Source organism: Cucurbita moschata, unplaced genomic scaffold, assembly GCF_002738365.1.
Source record: "Cucurbita moschata cultivar Rifu unplaced genomic scaffold, Cmos_1.0 Cmo_Scf00051, whole genome shotgun sequence".
NCBI lineage: Eukaryota > Viridiplantae > Streptophyta > Magnoliopsida > Cucurbitales > Cucurbitaceae > Cucurbita > Cucurbita moschata.
The window spans coordinates 985659-1003765 of NW_019268567.1; the positions used below are offsets into that span (position 1 = coordinate 985659).

The 18107-nt window shown below is 34.9% G+C and overlaps 4 protein-coding genes across 6 annotated transcripts; 2 read left to right on the top strand and 2 right to left on the bottom strand.

The window, feature by feature from the left end:
- Positions 1 to 453: 453 nt before the first annotated feature.
- Positions 454 to 2692, bottom strand: LOC111435955 (annexin D2-like). The gene is made up of 5 exons (XM_023073588.1): positions 2536 to 2692; positions 1880 to 2025; positions 1508 to 1726; positions 1058 to 1270; positions 454 to 946 (listed from the first exon to the last, which is right to left on the bottom strand). Exons 1-5 carry the CDS (start codon positions 2609 to 2611, stop codon positions 650 to 652), a joined length of 951 nt encoding a protein of 316 aa, XP_022929356.1. The 5' UTR covers positions 2612 to 2692; the 3' UTR covers positions 454 to 649.
- Positions 2693 to 4551: 1859 nt separating this feature from the next.
- LOC111435954 (oxidation resistance protein 1) lies at positions 4552 to 8494 on the top strand. Its single transcript, XM_023073587.1, has 8 exons — positions 4552 to 5075; positions 5507 to 6030; positions 6146 to 6218; positions 6503 to 6583; positions 6671 to 6734; positions 7694 to 7781; positions 7890 to 7974; positions 8091 to 8494. The coding sequence occupies exons 1-8, from the start codon at positions 4941 to 4943 to the stop codon at positions 8172 to 8174; spliced, it is 1134 nt and encodes a 377-aa protein (XP_022929355.1). The 5' UTR covers positions 4552 to 4940; the 3' UTR covers positions 8175 to 8494.
- A 1063-nt stretch (positions 8495 to 9557) lies between these two features.
- Positions 9558 to 12672, top strand: LOC111435957 (F-box protein FBW2-like). Of its 3 annotated transcripts, none has more exons than XM_023073591.1 (3): positions 9558 to 9575; positions 10189 to 10511; positions 11439 to 12672. In XM_023073591.1, exons 2-3 carry the CDS (start codon positions 10207 to 10209, stop codon positions 12058 to 12060), a joined length of 927 nt encoding a protein of 308 aa, XP_022929359.1. In that variant the 5' UTR covers positions 9558 to 9575; positions 10189 to 10206; the 3' UTR covers positions 12061 to 12672. The 3 variants fall into 3 exon arrangements, with proteins under 3 accessions (XP_022929359.1, XP_022929357.1, XP_022929358.1); XM_023073589.1 differs by having other exon boundaries at positions 9570 to 9703; XM_023073590.1 differs by lacking the exon at positions 9558 to 9575 and having other exon boundaries at positions 9710 to 10511.
- Positions 12673 to 14115: 1443 nt separating this feature from the next.
- Positions 14116 to 17247, bottom strand: LOC111435958 (50S ribosomal protein L29, chloroplastic-like). Its single transcript, XM_023073593.1, has 2 exons — positions 16834 to 17247; positions 14116 to 14439 (listed from the first exon to the last, which is right to left on the bottom strand). Exons 1-2 carry the CDS (start codon positions 17161 to 17163, stop codon positions 14272 to 14274), a joined length of 498 nt encoding a protein of 165 aa, XP_022929361.1. The 5' UTR covers positions 17164 to 17247; the 3' UTR covers positions 14116 to 14271.
- Positions 17248 to 18107: the final 860 nt, after the last annotated feature.

Consider the following 18107-nt stretch of genomic DNA (forward strand, 5'->3'; position numbering starts at 1 on the left):
TAAATTTTTGAATAAGTAAATAAGAAGAATTTGAAAGTTTAATTTTTGTTGCTTGCTTTTTTAGTTAAATTGATTAAAAATCCAAATGGCATTTTTACAATCATATACATCTTGATTCTAAATGAAAGTAAACATTATGAACGAGTTTTTAATTATGATTCCAGTTCGTTCTCATTACAGATTTATAAACATTATAAACAAAAATAGTATTATGATTCTAGGTTATGATTGATTTGATTTTCATTACAATCACAAAAATTTCTAAACGGGTAAGTAAGCGGGTCCTACGTTAAATATAGGGTTGTGAGATAAGTTACATTTTTACCATATATTTAACTACAACTACAATCAATATAGCAAGATCATGGCAACTAGTTCCCATTTGTTTTGTTGATAATGATGTAATTCAATACAAAACAGATTATGAAATTTTAGCATAGTTTTGTAGTATAATTTGGAAAGAGATGGAAGTTTGAAATTTATTTATTCAAATATAACTGAATGAAAATCCATCAGAGTACACAAAACAGGAGGAAAATCCTACAACATGTTGAAGATACCATTTTCTCTCCATGTTCAAAGTTCAAACGAACGGATAGACAAGGTTTTAGAGAAAAGCAAAGTAAATTTCCTGAATAAGAGGGGTACCTCAGGCATCAACATGTCCAATCAACGCAAGAAGCATTCTCTCGTAGTCCCCAGAAGTGTCTTTGGCGATGTCACGATCCAGAGGAATGCTGTTCCTGCGAAAATACTCTTCTTTGATGCGCTCCATGTCGATTTCAGCTCGAGTAGCAACGACCCTTGCAAGTGCCCACTCATCTGTCCCCAACTTATTGATTGCCAATCGAAGGATTTTGGAAAAGTGTCTTTCTGGGAAGATCAAAGACTTGATGGTTGTTCTCAGTAACTTAAGGTACTCATCTTTGGGATCGACCTTCAAATCCTGAAAATATGCAGATTCATTTTAAGAAGTAGTTAAGGAAATGGAGGGCGTTTACATGAAAGAAAAGCAGGAAAATGTTGAAAAGCTTATGGAAAATGTGTACATATGTACCTTGTTGATGGCATTGCCATACTCGTTATTGTAGAGGTTAAATGTTGTAAGTAATTGCGCTTTGCTCCTTGTCGTTAGGATTCTAATTAGTTCGTCATGATTGTATTCCTTATTTGCTATCTTCTCATGGAGTATTTTCGCCTCTGATTTTGCTATGGATTGATTCACCTCATCTCCCTCGTATCGGAGGGAGCTAATCAGAGGGACCAAAAGCTGCATAGGGTTTTGATCACGAATTAGTGAGTTCATCAGCAAATAAAGTAACAGAATCAGCACAGAGAAATTTCGGCTGTGCTAGAGAAATTTAAATAATACCCACAATTATAGCTAGCTAGGAAATGTCATTCATCTCAAACATGTTCTTCGGTCAATCTCTTAGTTTATTCAGTCTCATTGAATTATACATGTTTGATGATATTGCTTATATGTTTCAGAAGTTGGTGATGTTACCTTGCGGATATCTCCAGATGTATGATATGCAACATCTTCTTCAAGAGATCTCTTGAAACGGGCATGATAGGCCTGCCTCGCCTTGAATAGTTCGAGTGGTGATCGAGTGCAAGCTACTTCCACAATAACCAAATTGTTTGAGGTTGACCTCTTTGTTGCTTCATTAACCATAAATGCATCACGATCTGCAGGTTCCAATGTCCACAAAAGTACAATTCGCTGGATGAAGCACAAGATACATGGAAAAAAAAAAACAAGAGTGAATAAATACTGGAAAATTCTTCTGCTCTGTACAAATACTACGCACAAAAACCGAATTTCAGTCGAAGCAATTGCAAAATTTGAGAGATGAAATACGCAACAAACTCTTGCCTCAAAATCACTCGAAAGTTCCTTGTCTAGTTCTTTAAGAAGATCTTCACCATGCATCTCAGCATAGGTTTTCCGAATTAAACTTCTTTGAGCTGCATTTCTATGGGCCAAAATCGATATGATCAAGCCCTCGTTCGTTCCCCATCCTGCACGTTGATTGGCCAAAGATCACAAAGCAGCAGTTATTCAACGGAACGATAACTAGAAAGTGCTCGCTATCCAGATGAGGATGGGAGAGCCATTAAACTCCAGAATGCAGAAATAAAAGAGTAGCTACTGCTTAACAATTTCATCCAAATTCTGTCTGTAGTAACTACTATACATAGAACCATCTGACATTTAAATCAACCAAATATAGATCAAGCAATAACCAAACATAAACACGATCAAGCAGAAAGTCAGATAAACAGAAAGAGCGCAATCATGATCTCCAACAGATCAGAAAATCGAATCGACGTAGCTTCATTTCGATTCACATTAACGTGATCACTTACCAAAAATGAAGACAAAATTAGATCAGACCTTAACGAAGATTCACAATCAACAATCAAGATGCAATAAAACCTCGATCCTCAGACATTGACTCTCACGATCAACCATTAAAAAAAAAAACGAACAAAATCATAATCGAACGATAAACGATTAAGATAACGAACCTTTGAAAGCTTTGCGAAGCTGCTCACAGTCTTCGGCAGGAGAAGGAACATGCTCTGGAACTTTGATGGTCGCCATTGCCACTAATCTTCCTTGATTGCGCTCCGGAACTCTGAGACTGTTTCTCTGTAAGATCCGATTTGAATAGAAATCGATTTCAGGATGGAATGTGGGGCCCATTAGCAATAAATAGCCGTGGAATTCATTGGATCTGCAAAATAATAATAATAATAATAATAATAATAATAATAAAAATAATAAAATAATTTGTCGTGGTTTATGGGGAGATTTCTACGTGGATGCCACTGCGTCAACGACAGGTATGAATATCAACTCCACTAAATCAGCTAAAATCCTCTTAACTGTATTTGTTTGAAAATTATTCTAATAATTCGTTGGTGTATTCTTTTTCAAAGGAAAAATAGAAATAAAAAAGTATTTTTGAATTTGTTCATAATTAAAATCTTAATTCTAAAAAAAAAATATATTATTATTCTTTTTAAGTTTTAAATGCATCTATATTTGGGTCAGGTGACAACCCAATAATTTATTTTTGAATTAAGTATAAAGTTAAATTGAAAACATATATATTTTTGTACTTAAAAAAACTTTCATTTTTTTACTGAATAGTAAAAACACACCAATTTTATTTTACCATTCTATTTATAAAAAAAACTGTATCTTTGAATTTTATATTTTATCTTAAAAAAATTACTTTTAAACTTTTAAGAATTTCAATAAAATTATTACCTTTAAAAAATAAATAAATAAAATTCTTACGGGAGTAAGTTAAAAAAAACATTAAAAAAATACTTCAAATACACATTTTAAAGCTTTTTTAAAAGCCTTAAAATATCTTTAAGATTAGTATAAAAATAATATTAAAAAGTTTGAAAAATAATTTACTATCGACCCTTTTCATCCATATATGCATGGTAAGAATTTACTTGAACTATTTCTAGAAAGGTAAAATATATTAATATTACTATTAAAATTTTACTGAGTATTTTTAAATACAGTACTAAGAGTATTTTTTAATTTTTCAAAAAGTTAAAAGTAAGTATTTTTTTTTTCTATCTCTAAAGTTAAATGTATTTTTTAGATAAAAGATTTATAAATAGTTTTATTAATTTAGTCCTTTAAAAATATATAATCTTAATAATATATTAATATACAACATAAGAGTCCTTTGGTCACGTGTGATTTTATTTTACCATTTTATAGCAAATGTGAAAATGTTTTTTAGTTTTAATTCTTAAATTTTTATCTTTTCGATAAAAGGTAAAAACTCTAGAGAATGAGTTCTTTTTTTTAACCTTTTATTTTATTTATAATTATATTTTGAGTATATTTAATTCATCAATTAATTGATCTTCGTTTTCCAAAATTAATATAATTAATTATTTAATTACAATAAACCAACCATGCTTTATTCAAATATATATTTAATTCATTTTGAGAAATAAAATTTTATTAGATAAATGATTACTTATTTACTTAAAATTAGTAATTAATTGATTAATTAAAAACATTTTAATTATAATTAAATAGCTAATTAGATTAGTTACCTTAAAAGGCTATAACTATTCATTGACTATTTATAATTAATTACCTACTAATAAAGCCTAATTCGATCCTTCTTAATATAATATAATTTTAAAGTACAATTAATTCATTCAAATTAAACGTTATAACTAACTCTAATAAATTAAAAATTTTACTACAATAATTATTTTACAAATATTATATAAATCATTAATAATTTATTATAATTATATAATATTACAAGTATAAACTATTTAAAATAATTTACTTCACCATATACATCATTCGATTTTAAAATATTAATCGTACTAAATATTTCAATTAAAATTTAAATATCGAATAATATATTAAAACTAAATTTTAATTAAAATTATTTCAATAATTTGAGTGGCTAAAAATGAAATAAGTAACCATAATTAATTATAACAAATTATAGGGTCACGGAGTCAACTGTGGGCTGCAAATTGGACAATACCCTAATTTGTTCCATCGGCTCATGGACTAAACTCCCGATTTTTCGTTGAAGTAATTGTGAAGTTTCATTGTCGCGTTCCTTCGCTTACAAGTTGATGATTTACCTCACCCATTCAACAAACTTTTAGCTTAATCCGAACGAACACTGGTCCACGGGCGGAACCCACTGAGAATTTGGTAAACTAGAGCTGAAATCTTTTGTAGAGAGAGAGAGAGAAAGGGGTTTTCGAGTTCTTATGCGACGGAATCCATGTTGGAGAGGAGGAGGATGATCGAGTGGGAAGCAGGGAGAATCTGGATGTTAATGGAGAATAAATTGAGCTAAGGATTGGGGAATTTGCTGGAAATCGATTGGTTTCTTCTCTTTTTTTTTACATGAAATGCTATCATGGGTAAGCAACAATCCTTGCGCAGCAAAGCAGTTCATCTTGTCTCCGATATCACCACCGTTCTTCTCAACCCAATTTCTGATAAACCTTCCGCGAGAACCTCTGCTCATCCTCATCATCATCATCATTCGCCTGTGAGTTTGTCTCTCTCAAGCTGGAATAGGATTTCAATTTTTTTTTCTTTTTTTTGCTTTGCTATCCTTCGATTGTTCTTCTGGCAGTTCTACTTCGGGATTTTATACGTTTTTCTTTAGCATGTCTTTTATGGACGGGATGGCTCTGATTTCATTTGGTTTGACTTAATCGGTGGTTGTTATATGCCTTTATTTGTCTTGATCGTTAATATTTGTACATAAATGTAGGGCAGAAGGTTAGATTCATCCTGTTCGAATGGTTGTTGATAGGGAATTTCACTCCGCTTCTGAAAATAAACGTGTTTTTCTTCTTGTAATGGAACATTTATGTATAGAGATGTTTGTTAATGGGAATTACCTGAGGTTTCAAAGTCTCATCGGGAGTAGGCAGTCATGTCCAATCTTTAACTGGATTGGCATTTTTCTTTTAGGAGGATGCGAGCGACCTTAAAGACAACAGTGATCTAGGGTCAGCTAGTGAACAGGGTTCTGAATTTTCAGATGATGGCCCTGATACATCTTCATTCACTGCATTCCTGTATTCCCTCTTGTCGTCCTCAGAATCGCGGGAAAATTTGAACTCCGATGAACACAGTGATAATCAGGCCGTGGCAGCCGGTCAGCCAATGAACAATGCTGCGAAAGAAACTGTTACGAAGAAGAGCTTGTTTTCTAGGGGGAAACAATCACTTGGTAGAGCTTTTCATCATGCTGCAAGAATCACTGGCTACCGAAACCAGGAGCGGAAGAGTGATGTTGAGATGAAAGTTAATGATGCTAAATTTTCTGGAATTGAGATGATGGAGAAGCCAAATGTAATCGAGGTTGCTTCATCAGTTGACGATGTCCCTGATGCGTCTGAGCCTTCACTGCTCCTTTCGGAAAAAAGTAGAACTATTCTTTATGCTTCCCTTCCAGCTCTAGTTCAGGGGAGGAAATGGCTATTGCTATACAGGTGAAGAGCTCCAGCATTTTGTTTTATAGATTATGTTTCTAGAAATGATCATGGGATTTCAATTATTTATACTCTATCATCTGATTCGTAAATATATATCGGTCGTGCAATGCAGTACATGGAGGCATGGGATATCGCTTTCAACTCTATATAGGAGAAGCATGCTTTGGTCTGGGCTCAGTTTGCTGGTAACTATAAATTTAATTTTTCTATGACAAGTTTGCTTTGATATGTATTCATCCTAAACCATGTCTGTTGAATGAATGTAGCAAAAAGTTCTTTTCCTTTGAATAAAAATGTAGAGTTGAACTATCAATTCAAGCATATCTGAGTGAATAAGACACTAATTATTATCTCAAAAGTCGATGATTCGGTCTCTCACTGCTACAATTGCCACCGATGCATATAAATATTACATATATGCAATAGCTTCTGTCAGACAATGTATCACTTACGCATAATTTACTTCTAGGTTGTCGGGGACCGTAAAGGTGCTGTATTTGGCGGTTTGGTGGAAGCACCGCTAAAACCGAGCAGCAAGAAAAAGTATCAGGTGCTTCTTACACGTCTTTACTCTTTACTTAAAGCATAGTGAGGAAGTGTCTGCAATTGACCTTATCTTATCATGAATCTTGAATAGGGAACAAATAATACTTTTGTGTTCACAAGTATACCTGGCCATCCTGTGATTTATCGCCCCACAGGTACTTATAAACCTTGTTTAATATTCATTCACCAGAAGTCTTTTCATACCAATCTTTTGCATATTCTTTGTGAATTGACATTGTTTTACTAGTAACCACAGATTCAGTTCATTGGCAACCTTTGCCACTATCCTTAAATGATTATGCAAGTTTATTATGAACTTAAGAGTTAAATATTGGTTGGGGTACTAGGTAAGTAATCATTCCACTGATCATTGAGCTTAAGAAAATGAAGATACTGTATTTGATCATTTTGTAGCTATAATATTTTGCTTAGCATTCTGTTTCTTTGCCTAATCTTGAGATTAACTACGTTCCTTCTAGGAAATGGGGCAAATTATGCCCTTACACCATTTTCATGGCCGTATTCTTGTGGCTAATGAAAGTACTGCAACTCCTTTATCTTTATCTATTGGAAACTTTGGATACCCTTTTGTCTCTCGTTGTGAGGACTAGCCTGAATTTTCTCTCGAGTTGCGAATTTGAACATTCCACACAATAATGTTGATAAATATCGACCATGACTCAGTTTTTTCATGCACGAGCTTCAAATGGCCTAATTAGGGTTTCGGTTTTAAGCCTATACGTAAAGTGCTATTGGCACTTTTTCTCCGAAATTTGAGTTAAATTAATCGAATTTGAACATTTCCTAATTGGGCCGTTTGAAGCATGCACGTGAGAAAACTGAGTTACGGTCGATATTTTTCAACATTGTTGTAGGGAATGTTCACAAAATTTCAAATTCGATTAATTGGACTCAAATTTCAAAGAAAAAGTGCCCATAGCACTTTACGTACAGGCTTAAAACTGAAATCCTAATTGGACCGTTTGAAGCGGGTAATTGCATGTTCTTGAATCTTGTTAGGGACCTATTCTAAGATTGCTAATAATACTCGATGGGTGCTGCCTTAGAGTTCTCTTTCTTACATGGTTTTAAAACTTCAAATTGATTCAACCAGGTGAAAATTACTATTTCACATTGTGCTCACCGGACTTCTTAGCCATTGGCGGTGGCAGCCATTTTGCACTCTATTTGGACAATGACCTGTGAGAACACTAATTAACTGCCCCTTTTAATAGTCTATGGTCATATCAGTTATCTTAAGTAAACTTTCAACTTAATCATATGCTTATAAATATGTTCTTGAATTTAAGATTGAATGGATCAAGTTCGACATCGGAGACGTACGGAAATCCTTGTCTTGCAAATACTGAAGAATTTGAAGTGAAGGAAGTTGAGGTGATTGTAGAACGTCACAGTTCATAAATTTTATAAATTCTAAGATCTAAGATCTGTTTTTAAGTAACCTACCACTGATTCTAAGATCTGTTTTATAAATTGTGTATTTAATGCAGTTATGGGGCTTTGTATACACCTCACAGTATGAAGAAATGCTTGCTTTGAGCCGAACTGAAGCACCTGGGATTTGTCGTTGGTGAACGATTTTCAAATACAACCAGAACCGCAGCTTTACCGAATGAATCGACATCCTGTGGATCTCATAACCATCTAGACATGATTATATGATGATGAAGGCCGATGAACTAGTTAAAGAAATGAGAAGGTTGAATGGGTATTTCTGAATCTGAATCCTTCTCCACACTTGTACATAAAAACTTCACACATGTGCATATAGAAGTGTGCAGTTTTGCTTTCCTTTACTTGTACCTAACTTTGTTTGAAGGGCATTGTTTTGTTGGGATATCATATTCTGAGTATTTATTCAATGAATGATTTGCCCTTTTGCTTCTTCTTTTCAGATAAGTTGCCTCATTTCACTTATATTACACTTTATATGGTTCTCGTATGAAACTTTGGGGAGGTGAAAATTTGCTTATTAGGGCCTGTTTCTTCACGTATATTACCATTTATGGTCCCGGTGTGAACTTTTGGGGAGGAGACAACGCGTTTTAAAACCATGAGGTTGATGGTGGTATGTAACAGGTCAAAACAGATAATATCTATTAGCGGGAGGGTTTGGGTTGTTACAAATGGTATGGTATCAGAGCCAAATATTGGACGGTGTGCGATGAGGACACTAGCCCCCAATGGAGTGGATTGTGTGATCCCACATCTTGGAGAAGAGAATGAAACAATGCTTATAAGGTGTGAAAAATTTCTTAGGAAAGTGTGAAAACCTCTCCCTAATAGACATATTTAACTGTGAGGTTGATGATGATTCGCAACATGTTAAAATGGACAATATATGCTAGCGGTGGACTTAGTTTTTTTGTATCTAGCAGACTCGAATTTTAGATGAAGAACCTATTGAACAAAAAAATAAAAATTTATGAACCTCTTAACCACAAAATTACTTAAAAATTTATTAACCTCTTAAGCACAAAATTACTTTTTAAAGTTTAATGATGCGAACTTAAAAGTTTAAGTTCGAGATCTAATTTAACCTTTAGAATAAGTCACAAGGTTCATTTTTATACCAACAAAAAAAAATGAAAAGAGGTTAATATCTCATAGAACTGAAATATCAGATATTCAAGTCATAACACAGGGTTGTTTTAAGCTCGTAACCTATAAAATTTCTTATTAAAAATTATTTTTATTTATTATTTGACACGTCATTAAATGATATATTATTTTATTTTATAGATTCGACGTTATTCTTAATTTTTTTTCCCAACAATTTTAGAAAATCATATAATTAATTCTACCATCACAAAAGCTATTATTTTAAATATATGAAAATATTATTTGCCTTATATAGAACATTTTCTATTATTCATTTTTCCTCCATTTCTTCAGATCTTGAGAAGCCATTTTAGGCATCTTGGTTTAACAGAGCTTTACACGCTTGGGAGTTTTTTTTCTTACTCTTTATTATTGCAAGTATGATTTCCTTTAACTTCATGATACTGTACCAGCTTTACATGGTTGTTCTTCTATCTGTGTAGATTCATAACAGTTTCTCTTTCAGATTTTCGTAGAAGAACGTTATTGAAATCATTTCAAGGTTTTTTTTTTTTCCAATCTGTTTTAGGAGTAAGAAATTCTGTTTGTTCTGTTTTTCTTTTTCGATCTCGTTCGGTGGTAGCTGATTTTAGCTATCTCTTCGGATTTCTCGTCAACCTCTCCCGGATTTTAATACCCTAACCAATTTTATTTTCAAATTTGTCTCTGATTGGCTGTTTACTCTAATTTTGGGCTTCTGAATCTTTGTTTTTGTTTTTCTTTTTTTCGAATTGAACTGAGAATTTTATTCGTAGATCCGGACTTGATGATTTTTGGGACAGAAACCCTTAATTTACAGGGTTTTCCCCCAGCGGTTGGGAATAATTGACATCGGCTATTGGAAACTGACCTCTATTTGCTTCAACTTTTTCATTGATTGCTTTATAATTACATTAAGGAACAGTTAACATGATGCGTAGTTTCGATGTTTTTTCTTTTTGTAGCTTTTATGACACAATTTTTGTTTTGTTTTTCATCTTTGTAAAGGAAAGGTAGTAATATTTGATGGAGGATTGTGATAATCGGCACTGGGATGAGCTATTCCCTGATGCACTGGGTCTTATATTTAGGAATTTGTCACTACAAGAGATACTTGTTGTAATCCCAAGGGTTTGCAAATCATGGAGAAAAACAGTGTTGGGGCCTTACTGCTGGCAGGAGATAGACATTTTGGATTGGAGCTTACTTCGAGATCCCGATACCATCAATCGAATGCTTCAAATGTTGATTTCAAGAAGATCGGGTTCCCTTTGCAAGCTCTGCGTTAGCTGCCTTCCTAATGACTCTTGTTTGTCCCTGATTGCAGAACAGTGAGTTCAATAAGAACCCCCTGTTATTGTCTTCTTCTTTAATGCACTGGTGTTTCAGCTACTCCTGTTTGTTGAAATTTTACTCCCTCTTTGGATATCATAATTATATTGTTTGGTCAAATGAGTGCTAAAACTATGATTATCTCTGTTTCCCAAAGGAGTTAGGCATCTTGTAACAGCTCAAGTCCACTGTTAGCCGATATTGTCCTCTTTGGGCTTTCCCTTTTGGCTTTCCCTCAAGGTTTTTAAAATGCAAACGTGTCTGCTAGGGAGAGGTTTTCACACCCTTATAAAGGGTTTTCCTTTTCCTCCCCAATCGGTGTAGGATCTCACAATTCACCCCCTTCGAGGTCGAGCGTCCTCGCTGACACTCATTCATTTCTCGCTGGCACTCATTCATTTCTTGCTGGCACTCATTCATTTCTCCAGGCACTCATTCATTTCTCCAATCAATGTGGGACCCCCACCAAACCCACCCTTTTGGGGCCAACGTCCTTGCTGGCACATTGCCTCATGTCCACTCCCTTTGGGGCTCAACCTCCTCGCTGGCCCATTGCCTGGTGTCTGGCTTTGATACCATCTGTAACAACCCATTGTCCTCTTTAAGCTTTCCCTTCTTCTCAAGGTTTTTAAAACGCCTCTCGTTCTCTTTCCCAACCGATGTGGGATCTCACACATCTTGATCCAAGTGTTGTGGTGTGCTGTGCAATTGAATGGTCAAGTTTGGCAGAAAAGTGTTCTATGGTTAGATGAGGAAAAAAAGAAAAAATAGAAACATTCCTTTTTTAAGTTTGGAGTTTCAACCTGGAGGATCAGAGGATCTAAAATCTCTAATTTAGAGAATATGTACGAAATTGTGTCCAATACCTCATATGCTTGAATATGCCGATTGTCTATACATTAATATCTTACATTCCTGATTGACAGTGGAACAGCTCTGCATACACTACGGCTACCAAGAAGTGAAATAACGAATTCCATTGTAGAACAGGTTGCTGAGAGGTTTTCTGCTGTAACTTTTTTGGATCTAAGCTTTTGTAAAAACATTGGAGCATCGGCTCTCGAGGCGATTGGGAAACATTGTGCGAACCTCACAGGGTTGCGCAGAGTTATGTGCCCATTTGAAGCCCTTGACAAGTCTTCTCAAGATGATGAGGCCCTTGCAGTTGCATCGACAATGCATAAGCTCAAGCACCTTGAGATTGCCTATTTGCTTATCAACACTGAATCGGTTCTAAGAATCCTCGAGAACTGCCCAGATCTTGAGTATTTAGATGTGCAAGGGTGTTGGAATGTGATACCAGATGAGACGTTCAAAAAGTTTTCGAGGGTGAAATTGGTCGGTCCATTGGAAGAAATCTCAGAGTCGAACAGATGGGATGATTTTGATTGCTCAAATTACTCAAGTTCTTCTGGCTACTTGGCGTGGGATTTTGTGGCTGATGAATTAGATGATGAATTTGAAATGCTGGAGTTTTTTGGAGAAGATTATAGAAGTGTGGATGATATGGACCATGCTTATTCTGATTCATCTGCGGGGTCTCCTTGAATGTTGCTCCTACGTCTGGCTTTGAAATGGTGAACCTTTTGTTTCACTTAACCAAACAATAGAGCCCTTGAAATTGGGTTAGCTTTATGGTTGGTTAAACTATGATCATATGAATACTTTTAGCCTTGTTAGTAACTCTGTAGATTAGAAATGGCGTCCATTGAAGTCAGTAAGAGATATCCAAATGCAGGTACAAAAAGCAGCACCATTGAAGTTGACCCGAGTTACCTGACCATCGACTTGGTTCGGGCTGATCGAAATTGATGGCATTCCACTGCAGCTGGTAATATCGGTTGGTTTGTGGGAATATGTCTCTAGGTTTGTGAATGTATGGCAATGATTTTTTCTAACCTTGTTGAGGGTGAAATTATCTTCTTACCATAGGTTAGAAAAGCATGATATGCCTAGAAAGTTTCTTCCTCCTCTCTCATCTCTATTTTCATTTCTTTCCTCTTCTCTCTCATTAACTTAAGCAGGATGAACATTGTATGATCCAAATTGAAGGCTGACATGATCGTTTCTGAGTACAGTAATAGCCAAATGAGCTTGTATCAGAACATTTTGTTCAATTTTAATGAATACAAACGAAGAAACGATCATTTTTGTCTTCAATTTGGATTACACAAGGTTTATGTACAATATTTTCAACTTTTTATGTTTGTCTCCATGGTGGGTGAGAGGGGAGAGAGGATGAGAAGTAGGAGAAGGTAAAAAGAGGAGCGAGAAAGAGAAGAAAAGATTGAAGTGAGAGAGAAAGGAAAAAATGTTGACTATACAAGGACCAAAAAGATATAAAGAACGTGAAGCGTAAAGTGCAATTAGATCCATTTTGAAGATGGAATACAAGGAGATCAATAGTAAGTCCCCTTTTATTTTGAAGATGGAATACAAGAAGATCAATAGTAAGTCCCCTTTTCGATTCATGAACCTAAACCTATTTATTCCCTAGTGCTGCTCTTTGTGGGAGTCTAGGTCGTGTCCCAGTTCCAGTGTGGCTGATTATCCGTCTTTGAGTGTCGATTTTCGCTTAGACCGACTCTAAAGCTCTATCCTAGAAGTGAGAGAGAAAAAGAAGAAAAATGTTGTAGCTCTAAAACCGATAAAAAAAAAAAAAAACATGAGACTAGAAGGATAGGGAATGTATATATTTTTTTCTTTGTAACCTAAGAAGTTCTTGAATATTTTCTCATTGCAGAATAATTCTTGCCAAACTCATTGATTCAAGATAAATTTCAATATTTTTAATTTTAATTTTTGTCTCCTACGTATTAATTTCATGGTCTACTATAATACATATTTATAGAGCAATAATTACCATTATAATCATTATAATCAAAATATTAAATTCTAAATTAAAAAATAAACATAGATTAAAATAAATTATGTGCACATGAAATTAAAATAAATTATGTGCACATGAAAGTTTCCTACTATATGTATATTTCCAAATTTTTTCTTTCTTTTTTGAGTGAATAATAAAAACATCCACTAATTAAAATAATTTTAAATCCAAAAATTTATTATTAATAAAGAAAAATATTGAAGGACACGAAAGTCTTTTTCATTCACAAACCCTAATCCGTGTTTGAAAAGAGTTGACAGATTTGTTTTACATGTCAATAACCTAATCGACAAAAAAGAAATAAATAAATAATAATAATAATAATTCTATTATAATTCTTTAAACGACCTCTTACAATAAACACAAAATTAAAAGTTCAAGATCGTTTGGACTTTTGAAAGTTTGGAAACTAAGCTTTAAATGGAATTTACCCTAGATGAGGTCGGTTCGAGTTTGCATGTGTTTATCTGAATTAAGTCGAAGATATGAAAGCACATGAACGCTGTTAAACGTAAAATAGATCATATCTGTATATACTAAGATAATCTAGGATTTACTACCAAATTTATGATTTGAAGGGTTTGTTACCTAATCTATGATTTCATGGTTTGTTATCAAATCATAGATTTGGAATATAATCTTCATTATACACATCTATAAATACATGAGGTCGTGACCCATATAGGTCATCGTGCCATTCAATCTAACAAATGCAACACGATCCCCTTGAAATCTCTATTCCATTTGTGCACAAGCTAAGTTCATGATCAGAATTTTCATCTTCTTATAAAACGTTGTTTAAATAGCAATTTCAACAACTTCAAACACTCATAAAGCTACAATATTGGTTGAGAGCGTATCTGATTGGATCAAGCAGATTTCTCAGCTGCTTCTTCTTCCTCTCGCAACTTCTTCAGAGATGGAGGTGGTCTGACCACAATACTTTTCTTCCACTTTCTATCTAACTTTCTTGACAACCTTTTGCCCACTCCCTCTTCAATCTCTCTTTCACGTTTTACGGTTAGCATCCGAGCAATCTGTCATCGGACAACCAATAACAAATTAACGATTCAAAATTCCAAGTTTCGTGGAGTATGCGATACGAAATCGAAGTTGTTAGCAAGTCCAAAACATTGGTTATATAGCTGCGATGTTACAATCTTAAAGTAGATGAAGATTAATTATAAGAATGATATAAACTTCCCAACTGTCCTGCATCAGCAATACTCAATAGATATTAGTTGATCTCGCAATATTGAGTCGTTGAAACGTTGTTAGGCACCGAGTTTATTGAGAACCGAGATTATCAAGCACCATTCCGTTGTTCATGACCCATATCTCTGAGGAGGCTTTGTCTACTTCGAAGTAGGTAAAATTATTCGGTGAAGCAGCCACAATGCGGCGGAAAGTTTTTTTCCATTCGATGTAAAGAAATACCTTGAATTTATATCATCTACTAGTATCTACTGGTTGCTACGAAGCATGCAAACTATTAAATCTACATGCAACCATAGCGACCTCTTGAATAATTTTTTTTTTTTTTTTCCGAAGTGGGCATTGGAGGCAAAATCCAAGTACTAAGTTACCTAGTTAGGGGCTTTGAACCAAGACTTTAGAGGGTAACTACAAAGATCTCAAGACCTTATCATGACGCCGTGGGATTAGACCAGAGATGCAAGAAGTTTGCAACCTAAATGTCAGACTTGACACCATAAAACTATGGGAATGGGCAAGTCTTACCACAATTGCAGTGCAGAACATCCCTCCATCATAATCATATGTGAATTCTAAAGAAGACGCTAGTCTTACTGAACTCATAATGTGTAAATAAATTTTTACCATTCAACAACATCTCATTTATGGGATCTCATATCGATTGGAGAGAGGAACGAGTGCCAGTGAGGACGTTGAGTCTCGAAGGTGAGTGGATTGTGAGATTCCACATCGGTTAGGGAAGAGAACGAATCATTTTTTATAAGAGTGTGGAAACCTCCCCTAGCAAACGCGTTTTAAAAACCTTAAAGGGAAGTCCGAAAGGGGAAACCTAATGAGGACAATATCTATTAGCGGTGGACTTAATGGACTTGGGCTGTTACATCGTCATTTCAGGACTTTGTTCAGTGCAACCGTAAGAGGCCCATAAGACAATTCCGATATCCAGATTAAGCACCAAGCATGCAGAAGTTTTGGTATAGAAGTCATGAGAAGGCTACATATGGTTCAAATGCAAAACCCTCTCTCTTATGCATTAGACATTGTGATCCTTCCATGATCAAAATAGGTTTGGCCTCTCCAATTAACCAACTTCATATGAAAAAGATAAGTTAATCTAAACCCAAACTGAATCAAGATTTCCACATTTATGGCTCATTCATGCTTCAGGCATTCTGGGAATCTTAAACAAAATGTTAGCATGAAGACATTCAAGAGTTTTTAGAACATACCCCTAATCGTATCGAAAATGTAAAATCCACAGGTGCTATTTCTAATAGTTGTATTTGGAGTCAATCTTAGTTCAATATGAAGTTGTTAGTGTTAAAAATCCTGCTTTCAATTCATTTTCTGATTCTGATTGGATTTCTACGTTCCAGAGCACATTCTAATTGGCTCTATCTTACTCTAAATGCAACTTCTACTTCTGAAACTTTTTCCAAACATAGTGAAATATTGTTTTAGTTCATCTCGTTGGATGATGAAAGTCCCACATCCGCTAATTTAGGAATGATTATGGGTTTATAATCAACGAATATTCTCTCTATTGGTATGAGGCCTTTTGAGGAAGCCCAAAGCAAAGCCACGAGAGCTTATACTCAAAGTGTACAATATCATACCATTGTGGAGAGTCGTGTTCGTCTAACATGGTATCAGAGTCATGCCCTAAACTTAGTCGTACCAATAGATTGGTAAATCTTCAAATGTCGAACAAAGGACTCCAAAAGAAAAGGAGTCGAGCCTCAATTAAGGGGAGGTGTACTTTGTTCGATGGGAAGTGTTGGATGATGAAAGTCTCCCTTGGTATGAGGCCTTTTGGGAAGCCCAAAGCAAAGCTACGAGAACTTATGCTCAAAGTGGAAAATATCATACCATTGTGTAGAGGTGTTCATCTAACACATCTCTCTAGACTGTCAACTCAAATCTAAATCCTAAATTGATTCTTACAAAAATGTATAGTTCTAGAATTATTTTAGTCTGCAGATTATCTATTTCTACACTTCTTCTCTTTTGGCGGCAAACAATAGCCAATAATCTTAGATCCCCAATAAAAACCAATGAGCTCTAAACTTGAATCCTACCAATAAATCTTGCACAGATAAGCAAAAAAATGGAGGATAGGAGACAGTAAAACGTATAAGTTTGAGACGAACATAATAGCCACATTTCAATTGAACTCAAAATTAACTAAGAATCCATCGACGAGGGAAAAGAAGTACCCGTTTGCGCATGCGGCGGAATTCGCTAGACTTAAACTCATTGCGGGCTGATTTTTGAAGCCGAAGCATAAGAAGTTCACCCTTGAGATCGACGACCTCTTCGTTTATTTCCTCAGTAGTTTTCGCTCTGATATCTTTCAACTCCTCCTCCCTCTTGGCCATCATTACCACCGGCGAATTGCGGCCTCCGGTACATGCTGCTTTAGGAGGAACGCGACACGAAAATGGGAAACGGATTTGAAGGCCATTGAAGGATGATTTGGAGGTCGAGCTAAGAAACTTTGCAGGTATAGCAACGCTCGAAGGCGAAGCAATTGAAAGGTTCATCATGTTCAGAGTGTGTTCGTAGAGTTCGCTCAGTCAGCTACGATTCAAGAAGAAGATAAGCTCTCTCCCCTTCTATTATTGTTATTTTCGATTCTCTTTTAAAAATTCTAGGTATAATTTAAGGGTATTTGTTAAATAATTTAATTTTTAAAATTTTAAAATAGAGCTTTTTAGCCTTTAAATTTTTTAAAAATCAAAATAAAGTGTAAATTTAATGCATTTTTTATTTGCTAACGAGCTTATTAATTTTTTATAGATTAAAAAAGACGCGGTAAATCTTTAAAATATGGTTTATTTATAAATTAGAGGCGTCCCTTTAATAAAAGCTCTAAGCCACGTAAAACATCGAATGAACGCGCCAAAACGACACGTTTCGGTAAATCCCTAGAGGTAAGAAGATTGCACCATGGACACGAAAACTATGATGCTCGTCAAATATGATAAATAATAGCACACTAAACCATTGTCAATACTTTTAAAAACTCGTCATATGGTCGATCATATGGAAACAATGACCCCATAAATAGCACGACGGTTAGAGAGACAAACGAGGGTTGAACCAAACATTTCCTATTGAAAATCTAACGAAGGTATAACCCTCCAACTACCCGAATATGACTTCCACCTAGACAACTCACGAGGAACCCTGATCAATTACGATAAACCCTAAGAGCTCGTGATAACAATACAACAAGAAAGACAAACATTTGACCGAGCAACTTTATCATCCCCTCTCATACTGACCAACTTCTCATTCCAAAGCTAGGAGCAAAGTTCACGAACAACTTGCACCAAAATAACAAAAAGAATATAGACCCAATAGAGCTCGAAACTCTAGATAGTATATCGAATAAATTGTAATCGACCAGCATAAGATAACAACCTAGAAGACCAACTTCTTACACGAGCGGTAACTCTATTCAAGAGAGGTAAACAATCAACAAATA